Source organism: Branchiostoma belcheri, unplaced genomic scaffold (assembly GCF_001625305.1).
Source record: "Branchiostoma belcheri isolate BF01 breed outbred unplaced genomic scaffold, Haploidv18h27 scaffold3, whole genome shotgun sequence".
NCBI classification, from domain to species: domain Eukaryota; kingdom Metazoa; phylum Chordata; class Leptocardii; order Amphioxiformes; family Branchiostomatidae; genus Branchiostoma; species Branchiostoma belcheri.
This window is the reverse complement of record NW_017803909.1, coordinates 8,337,606-8,347,982: the sequence shown is the minus strand read 5'-3', so window position 1 is coordinate 8,347,982 and position 10,377 is coordinate 8,337,606. Positions and strand designations below refer to the sequence as shown.

The 10,377-nt window shown below is 42.1% G+C and overlaps 1 protein-coding gene across 1 annotated transcript in view; it reads right to left on the bottom strand.

Annotated features, from left to right (window-relative positions):
• Nucleotides 1-10,377, bottom strand: part of LOC109473435 (metastasis suppressor protein 1-like) — a 69,580-nt gene that overhangs the window by 10,385 nt on the left and 48,818 nt on the right. Inside the window, exons 5-10 of the mRNA XM_019773295.1 lie at nt 9,637-9,728; nt 6,591-6,665; nt 3,481-4,052; nt 1,523-1,636; nt 788-832; nt 6-264 (exon numbers count right to left, since the gene is read on the bottom strand). Of these exons, the coding sequence (XP_019628854.1) occupies nt 6-264; nt 788-832; nt 1,523-1,636; nt 3,481-4,052; nt 6,591-6,665; nt 9,637-9,728 (1,157 nt within the window). The remainder of the gene's footprint in view (nt 1-5; nt 265-787; nt 833-1,522; nt 1,637-3,480; nt 4,053-6,590; nt 6,666-9,636; nt 9,729-10,377) is intronic.

The window sequence follows — 10,377 nt, the reverse complement described above, 5'->3', positions numbered from 1 at the left end:
GTGGCATGTCCCCCCCCACATGCTGGTCGCAGGGGGGGTCAAACCTGGGGACGACGGCAGGGAGTTGCTCCATCCAGCGAGAGGGGGGTTGAGTCCAGGCGAGGAGGGGGGTGGCGTCCACGTGTTGGCAAGAGGAGGGGGTAGAGGAGAGGTAGGGGAGGGGGAGGTTGTAGACGAGGGGGTGTGTTCGCTGGAGGAGTGTATGTGTCCCAGAGCAGGGGGTGGCGGCGGGGGTGGCTCATTCTCCTCAATTGCAACAGTCATCTGGAACAGAAAAGCCAACAGTTACACCAACACTGCAGTAACAATCCGCAAAAGTACAGCCAACTTGTTATTACAACCAAAGTGACAGTAACCCACCATAAAGAGGAAGAAAAGATGAAAAGCACTGCTGAATTTACTGAACTCCCATCAGAACAGTCAGCAGAAGCATGCTAGTGTACTGCATAGAAGTGTTGGTGAATTGTAGGTTAGGCACAGATTCGATTCCAATTTGGAAACACATTAGGCATCATAGAATCTTCAAGTCATTGAGCCAGTTGCTGAATGAACAGTTAAGTTTTACATGCCCATTATGATTTCTATCATATAAGTTTCAGATATTTTACCATCACAGCTTTAAACATTCTTCAACTTTCCTTTTTCATTTGTTTGACTGAACATATAAGTCTTTCCAAGACGTTTCAGTAATTTTACAGCACATGTATTTTGACAGTTCCCCCTTAATGTGCTATGCCTGAATGACCTGAAGGGAGCACAGTACAGAGAGAAAGCCTGAGAGCTCTACCTGCGAGAGGACTGCCTCAAGGTACTTTACTGGATTTTCTGACATCTACATGGAGGAGAGGAAGAAAGAAGAAGATAGTGTGTGCGTGTACACACAAGTAGGCTAATACTAGCTGGCCACATCAGTTTTCCAACTTTAATTCTTGCTGAAAGAGCATCTGAGGTCTTAAAAAATGTCTTTCAACTATATAGCACGCTTGGGCAATTTTAATTCAACAATAGAAAATTTCACCAAGCATTGCCAATCTGAGGAAGAGTTTGAGATTACTCCACAGCAAAAAAACCAAGGGAGGAATCTAATGTGGCCCCCTAGTGAAGAATAGAAGTACTGCAGGTATCTACAGCATTGTTATCTTGCAACAAATGGGTTCATGAACCAATCAATGTACACCCCAATAATCATTAGGGCACTGGGAGGGGGGTTATGGATATTACAACAAGCCCTCCTTCAACACGATTGAATGGGACTGGTTTTGGCAAAGTATTTGCTAACATTTGACATTAGAGTGTGCGCAGCAATAATTTATTATTATTACAACAAAATCTCACAGATGATTGATGAGTGGTGAAATCAGTGAAAATCAATCTCCAAGGTGATGTGGTTAGTTACCATGGAAACCAGGGATGTGCATGTGATCGCATTACGTCGTGTTCGCCACCTTTTAAATTATTTTCCCCCTCGCCACCCAAAATTGTGCTTGAAGCTATCGGGACGTTCCGTCCGCGAAAAACGAACCTCGCTCACACCAGCGAACACCCCCGACAGAGGTTTTCTTCTCCTTTCCACTGTGGAACCCACTGACCCATGCCCCCACGTGTTCCATGTGTTCCTTCTCTGCAGAGTGGCAGCCTGGATTAGGGGTTACGAGGGAGGGGGAGTGATTCTATATAGAGCGTATTCACCTGACGTCATCACTATGTTATGTGCCTGCCTGTATTAGTCTCCACCAGACTTCTTTTGTGGGCTGAATAAATCGTAGAAATCAGCCTAAAAAGGGTATTAATTGGCCAGAGAAGGTAGCCGGCCAGAGAAGCTCCATTTGCCTCGCGGGCTACCTTCTCTGGTCGATTAATACCCTTTTTAGGCCGATTTCTACGACCATGCCTCTATCCTTCTGGTATCCCCACGTGCATTTCAGTGAATCGTAGCTCAGCCAATCGGAGACCACCTTGCATTAGACCATATTATTACCTTGCATGGATCCCTTTGCATGCTGGGAAAAATGGAGAACTATGGGTAATGCTGGGAGCAAGGCAAACCACATGGTTGTCATGGTGATGTGTTGCTTGCCCTCCATGTTACCCACAATTCTCTCATTCAGAATACGGCCTTTGAAGGTGTCCCCAGCTCAAAGAATGAAAGAACAAGAGTTTTTCAAAACTTGCTGATAACTTAAATACAAAGATGCTGTGTATCCCGAGCAACAATTCACTGAAATGCAAATAGCGACCCCAATATGACAAAAAGCATTCACCCTCTTCTTTGATTCTACTGACTCTTTTGATAGACATGAAAATTAAGACCACGTAGGAAAATACGCTCCATATACTAGAATAGCATCAAGGTTAGACAACATTCACAATGGAAATGATACAAAACAAAGTGATAAGTTTATGGTCAACAGAAAAGGATGGTATAGTAGGATGGTCTTTAATATTGATAACTGTGAATAAAACTAAAAAAGAAGTATTGAATGAATGGAGACACAAAACGTATCCATGCACAATTCACTTACCAGTTGTTTTTGAAAAAAATTCTAGCATGCCAAAGAAAGGTAAGTAAGTATTATATCAGGGGTGAGCCTCTATTAAAGCATTATGCATACATTAGGAGGTTACATGACTCAAGTTGTGATATTAGTAAAGACTGTTGGCTTTGTGGCTGAAGAAGACGCCTGCATACTAATATCACGAATACAAAATGGTTCCCATGTTTTTCTGTCTAACTATCAAGATTTCTTTTAAGATTTCTCCACTGCAATAATAGTGCAATGTGCTTTACAGAAGTATTGAAAAGCCCATGATTCTAAACAATAGCACTTATTTATTAGAGCTTCCTTACAATTCCCTGAATTAGGAATGGTAGGCTAGTTTTCCAGGATTCAAACATTAAAAAATTCCACAAACTAAAACGTTACAGTCAAGAAACTTCAGTGATGATGAATTTAAACCAGCCTACCACACATGGGTACTGTCCCAATGGGAGATAAAAATTCTACATTTATTGATTCTCGCTGACTGATTAGAATTCTGCCTGGAATTGATTTCTCTGATTGAAATCACTCATCAATCACATGTGACAAACAATCACAATATCTGAGCTGGATGTACAATCCTCAGGTGTCCCATTAGTTTGGACTGAAAAGGTTTCTCTTATAAATGTGATTTTCCTGTGACTAGAAGGTAACCGATGGAACAGTGGCTGGACTAAATTGGGGACAAAACTAGCAAGCCAACATTTGCTGACAAGTGCAGAATATCTCCCCCTCTCCCAACTTTTCTAAAATATTTCTTCTTGATGACTTAATCCTCCTTCAGTTGACAATAGTACCTGAGATGTTACTGAATATCTAAAATTGTTAAAGTGGATAAAATAAATGTGATGCAGATCACAGTTTGGTCCAAAGAATAAATGGATCTGGATAATTTGCATGAGACTTCTCCTTTTTATAATCTAACAGATGGAATGCTTACCTGGTTGGCACTAGAGTCGCTGAAGTTTGACGGCGACGGCGGTCTCAGAAACAACGTGTCCTGCGACATGAACCCAGAATCGTGAGACGAGACGCTCGACAACCTCATGGGGGGCGGCGGAGGCTGCGACAGACTGCGGTAGCGGAAGTGCGCCGAGGGCGACCCGGACGAGCGCGAATCCGAGCTGTTTATACTGCTCAAGCTGCACATGGACGACTTGCGGGATCCTATGGAGCTGGGGGAGCTGGGCGGGGTGTGGAACTGACCCCACGGCGTGCTCTCCCCGCTCATCAAGTCCGTTATAACCTGCTCGCTGGCGGGCGGCAGCTGGTACGGCTGTGCCGACATCTTGACCATGTCGTCCAGGACGGACTGCAGGTGCGTGATCTCCTCCAGCATTCCCAGCTCCTCCTCCACCACGGGCTGCATGCACGACACGAACACGCAGAAACGGCTTCTCTCCGTGATCAGCGCGTTCCGCACGGCGTTCTTCTCCGCTTCCTCTAACGTCTGGTACAGTTCATTCACTCCCTGTAGTGCAGTGTCCAGCTGTGTTTGCACGTCCGCTTTACCTGGACCCCAAGAAAAAGAGATACACAATGTCATTTCTGCAGTCCGTTTACAGCCATAAAATTAAGAAATACAAAATGTCCTACAGCACTCAAAGACAGGAAAAGCGTAGAAGACTGGACCATCCACAAGTAACAAACACAGCACAGCATTAAGTGGATTTTCCATTAAGACAATACAAAGCAAATGACAAGGGGGGACTAGTATATATTGATCTTTTTGCCCAGCACCAACAAGGAATCTTCTCTTTTTCTTCTAGATCCACTTAATATGTACTAGTAGGAACGTCCAAACAAGTAATGAAAGAAGATGCGGATTTAACCATGACTTTTATCACGTGAAATAAAATAGTCAAGGCACTCAAAACGACTGTGATTAATTTGGAATCAAAACCATAAGACATGCAAGAAGCACAGGGTAGCCTGGTAAGCATCCTATTCTAGTTCTAAGTTCTGGATTTGGAATAGGATGGGTACCAGGCTAGGAGAGGGAGTAGCGATGCTGAAATGTGGGGTGGTTGGATCACACAGCCAAGCAGCCAACTGTGATTGACTTACCAAGGAATACCACAGATGTAAGACCATGAAAGAAACAGAAACAGGACATATTACTTCCATCTGTCAATTGGCATGGCCATTGAAATTGCTCATGCAACAAACAACACATGAAAAATGTGCAGTGACAAAAGATGCTGACCGGTGCAAAGGTGCAGTACCACTGACTTCTGACAGGAGGCACACATTTTGGATAAACCAACTTACCCAGCAAGCAAGCTTGGTTGAAGTGCATGTTATGTGCTAGGTTTGAGAATTAAACAAAGGAGAAACAAGTTTTACTTGACAGTGTTAAAAAAGAGAAAAACTTCAGAAAGTGCAAATATGCTGTCTAGTCACATAACTGTTGAAAAATTGTACAGTGCATGTTAATGTACAAAAAGGTGATAGCAAAGCCAATGAATGCCCAAGAGTCATACAGGAAGAAAACTGAACGTTGTGTTGCAAAGATGGTGATTTTCATATCAAACTGACTGTAATGAATAAAGGCCTTCCTTACTTAAATTACAATACAATTAACTTACTATTCCTTTTTTTTTTCAACTAATTTTAGCAGACATCACTTATTTCAATAACCAGTCTCAAACCCCAACCAACCATTGGAATTCCCCCCAAGTAATCTTCCACAAACATAGACACTGTTAAAACACTGTAAACACTCTATAATGCAGGTAAGTCACAATTCAGTAAGCAAATCAGCAAGCAACAGGCTCATCTGAATGGATTGTCATTCAATCCACACAGGGCTGATCTGGTTCAACAAAGAACGTCCATCAAAGATTTGTAAAATCCTTAATCCAACAACCTGCTGTCACTTTGGCTTTGGTTTCTCAGTCTTTCAAAACAACAGTGTTTTGATTGTATAGAAAACCCCAAACTTGTGCTTAGGTTGGGATTTGAGGTCAAAGCTAGAGGCATGGTGTTCATTAGGCACATGTCTGTGGGTTGATGTCATTGGACTGGCAGACAGAGCAAAGATCAAGGGATTTGGAAACAATCAGTTGCAAAGTGTGAAGGCAAGTCAGGAGGATTTCACTGTGGGTGTTTCATTTCTTGTGCGCAATGTGTACATCTGTATATGTATGTACCATGTTCATATATTAAAATTATGTCATAACATTCCTCTCAACATCATAATACTTCACCCATCTTTACTTGTCCAATGCTATTTTCTATAAAATATGACTTCTATTTTTGAGTGTTACACCTTCATGTCTATAGTGAACTCTTCAGTAAACAAAGGCCAAACAAACTTCAAACAAAAGGTAGCAGAAAACAAACATGACAGGAGAGGACTGCAAAGTCACATGAGGACAGCATGCTCTTTACCAGACAAGTTCCACCATGCCAAGGCCAATATGTTCTCACATATCAATGAAGCAAGCAGGTGCTGGCAGCCATGTTGGTGTCTCTATTTGCATATTATTGGATAGTAGATTAAACGTTTTTATGTTTGATCAGCAAGTATTCATTTGTATTCTCTTTGAGCATTAGACATTTGAATCATTTTGATATATAGGAGGATAAGAAGATCTTTGAATGTCTAAACATATTATTTGAGGTATGATTCACTGAAATGCAAATAGGGACACCAACATGGCGGCTCTGTCAAAAATGTTGGAGAACAATGGCCCAGTGGAAGATGTCTTTGAAAGAGGCTACATACAGCAGAGCAAATGAAGCAGGTACTGACATAGGAAGCATTGTGTGGATGCAATAGGGGCATAAAGAAAACCCAGTAGCAGTGTTTGGAAGTAAGACTTCTTTCCTGGACTTTCTAGGCAAAATACAGACTACTGTATTTTGAAAAACTGTCAACCCAACCTTCCCACCTCAAAACCAAATTATTTTCTATTTGAAAAGAGTTGACTGGTCAATTTCTCATATACACAAGACTCAACAGAAAAGGCATCATTCTACGGTAACCTTTTAGAGCAAGAAACACAGATTGTTGTCCTTTTTCAAGAAATGGAAATGTTCCTTTACCTTTCTTGGCCTTCTTCTGTAATCTTAAAGTGTCAGCAGATTTCTTCTTGATGTCTTGTCTGGCTTTCTTGTACTCTGTGAATTAAAAAAAAACATATTTCAATACACCTATATCTGTGATGCAGTATCACCATAGACATAACATACCATATCTCTTACTAAATCTGGTGGTATACCAGTAGCATAATTTTTCTTCGCCTGCATTGCCCCTTTGAGTAGCAGAAAGGCTGCCCTAATTCCCGGGACGCTGCGGTCTGGTCCACTCCTCCAAATTACAGCCTGGCCGCTCCTGCCCTTCCCATTTCCCCCTGCTGAAGTGGCCATGACTGTAATTTGTTGGACCCACCTTTACAGACGGATCCATCACTACTTCATGCACCACAGGATTGGACTGTCTGCCTGGCTGCCCTGACAGACTCATAAGAAGGGGCTTTTACAAACAAAATTATTGTTTCCAGGTACTGAAGTATTGTTTTTGGTGGCTGAGCTGTGAGGTTGTGTATACATGTATGTATGTAGGTTGACAGCACATGGGTGGGAAGATCAACAGGCAGAATGACAGGTCAAAGGTCCAAGGATAGCATAACTTTGCTGATGGACTTCTTGTTTGGAAAATCCTTTGAAATATTTATGGCTTCACCACACCACGAAGTCGCTTCACCACATGAACGGGGGATGTGGTGAAGCCATCTGCTGCATTTGCTCCCGAGCAAATGTCGGCCTTTCTAGTCCTTAATTATTCTTTTGCTGTCCCAACATGTTCTACTCTCAATCCAACCTATAGGCAGTTTGATTGTCTGACTTTTTAAGGGTTTACTGTCAACGTGGAAGGAAGGCACATCTCAGTCTTCAGTCTACTTTTAACTTGGCAGCCATCAGAGAAGGAGATGGAATAGCACATGTATCGGACGGATTTTCTCTGCGCCATCCAATTGCACTGGCCCATCAGGCTCAGTCAGAGACAGATGGGACCATTCCGCTCCTGGCTTGCCCTCCTCGCACAGAATCCTAAAGAGCCATCGGGGACTGAGGTTGTTGGAAGGGCAGGGAGGGAACTTCCATCTATAATTGCAGCAACTTTTGATTGATGTCTTGTCTTATAACTGCCCTTGTGGGAGACATCGAAGCGTTAACAGTGCCGAGGGGACTGAAAGAAAAGTTCACTACCAAACAGCTGGGTGCACCTGTGTCTTGTTCAAGTTCTCTGTAACATGATCAGATGGTGGCCGGGAAACGGCCAAATTTATGGTTTAATTTTTGGTTTCACCTTTAACCCACTTGTATACCCGCGGAATAGCGAAATTTCGGAGCTGCTGACGGCATGCTAAAGGTTAAATACAAGAACATCAGTGTTGGATTTTTGGGAAGGTTTTTTTTAACCAAATGTATTTCAAATGTGAGAGTCTATAATAGCACCTTTGGGAAATGTTTAACAATAGGAAATACAGCGAGGATTCATCTGTGAAACGACAGTGCCACCTGCCACTGATGTAGGGACTACTGGACAATGGTTTTGAATAATCTGATTTATGTGTTTTCGGAATAATCTTTTTGACTGTTCTGAACACTACAGCGAGGGCGTGTTGGTTGTTCTATGGCGTTTTGTCAGTTTGACTCTCTTACATTAGATTTCGGCTCTCCTGAGGATGTCATCCCTAGAATCAAATTTGCGAGGCCAACCTGCCTGAGTGGAGGGGACAGGAAAGTTACAGCAGGCCAGGGACGGAACAGACAAGGTCATGTGAAGGACAAGCAGGCAATGTTAGGGGGTAATTGGATTACCTTGAAGGCTTATGTGATGGAAGGGAGGATGTAAAGGGCAGGATTATGCAGATGGCCTGTGGATTATGTGTTCAGGCTTCAATCTGTATTCATTATTGTTGACGGTCTTCTTTTTGTCATGACTGGACAATGTTTGAATACATTGTAAACTGCTTGTAGCCACAATCTTCACATCTCTTCTTTGAAAAGTCAATGACAAATTGTCAGAAATTAAGGAGCACAATGGGGGTTTTAAAGAAACCGTTTCTTCATTGTAGCAATATTCCTGAAGGTCAGGCTCTGATCTGACTGGACAATGTTTTTAAACAACTAAAGCTGGCTGTAGTCCCTGTACAGCTGGAATCTCCTTAAAAACAGAAAGACACAAAGCAAGGAGCATACCAGGGGTACTGCTATTGCTGTTTCTTGAATACAGTATAATTGTTGAAGGTCCTTTTTTGTCTGTCTATAATCTGACTGGACAATGTTTGGAAACATTTTAAACTGGACTCAGTACAGCTAAATAATGATTACAACAGGTGACACAATTTGTTTTCATAATTGTTGAAGGTCCTGTTTTTGTCAGGATATAATCAGATTTGCCATTGTCAGGAATGTTGGAACAGCTGTAACCTTCATCTCTCATTATATAAAGCCTGTATGGCAGGTAGGCATGTCCAAATTCTTTCTTCTAAGACCACTCACTAAAAATCTGTAAAGACAATGTATGAGACGTTTAAAAATCTTGCTAGCTTTCGAGACAAATTTGTCAATACCTTTGTAAGTGGTGACAGAACTTTTTGAACAGATCCAAAATTCAACTTAATGGTTTTTTGAAAAGTTACACCTTCATGTACTGTATGTCTTGAAATTTTGGCTGTAATTCATTTTTGCAGTGCAAATTCATGATGCGACAAATATGCATTTCCAATGTACTGAATTCACACCATAGCACAAAATTGTCTCAATAGCAAACTTCATAATGACCCAAACACAAAAAAAACACCTCCTGTAAAAATAAGTGAATTTACAGTATACAGTCAAACCTGCCAAGGTGACCACCTCTTAAAGGTGGCCACCTGTCCATGGTGACCACTTTTTCTCAGTCCCAAACAAAAGCATCAAGCAACCTGTCCAAGGTGACCACCTGGCCAACGCGACCACGACCACCCTGAGTTGGGTCCGCTCAAGGCCTGATACCTGCCCATGGTGACCATCATTATTTTCGATCATGTTGATTACTGATGATAACTAATGAGAAGTCTGAACAGGTTCTACCCCCCACCTTTAGCATGGTCCTTGTCCAGCTGAGCAGCATCCTTCTTCCAGTCCTCCATCCTGTCCTGGAGGGGGGTCACCAGCTTCTCCATTATGGCACTGTAAGTTAACAACAGTACAACCATTTAGACCCCATTCACGCTCCAAAAAGTTATTTGAATAAGAGGGCGATTCTTGGCGATGTTTGGCGAGGTGACGTAGCGGTATATATATCCCTTCGCAGGCGGACGCAAGTTGGATTGGCGAAAAGCAGTGCGAACGCTCTTGTCGATTCTCGTCAATTCGGATGGACAATTTTCTATTCGGATCGCCCTGTTATTCGAACACCTTTTTGGAGTGTGAACAGGGTCTTAGACACTGCTATGATTGACAGCCATCAAAGCAATAACGTGAGAATTGTTTTAGCTGTAGATCTGGATACCTGACCTTTCTCTTTGACCTTATATTTTACAATAATGATTTCAAACTTAAACTTTGAAAAAAAAACATACATGTAGAGGACATTTCAATTACAAAATTCTGAACAGTCATCCTAAACCATCTTTTTACTTGTAGCAAAAGAAAACAAAAAAAAAAAGAGACATAAAAATCAACTTCACTCTAATCCCTGTTTCCTAGTTCCTTCCGTTCTGGACGCATTGTAAAGACATAAGGCTTAAAACTGGATCCATCTTTGTCAACCACAATATTGACTACCGGCTGGTCCAAAGCGCTGTAAGTACAGTAATGCTCTAAGAGATATTGATCA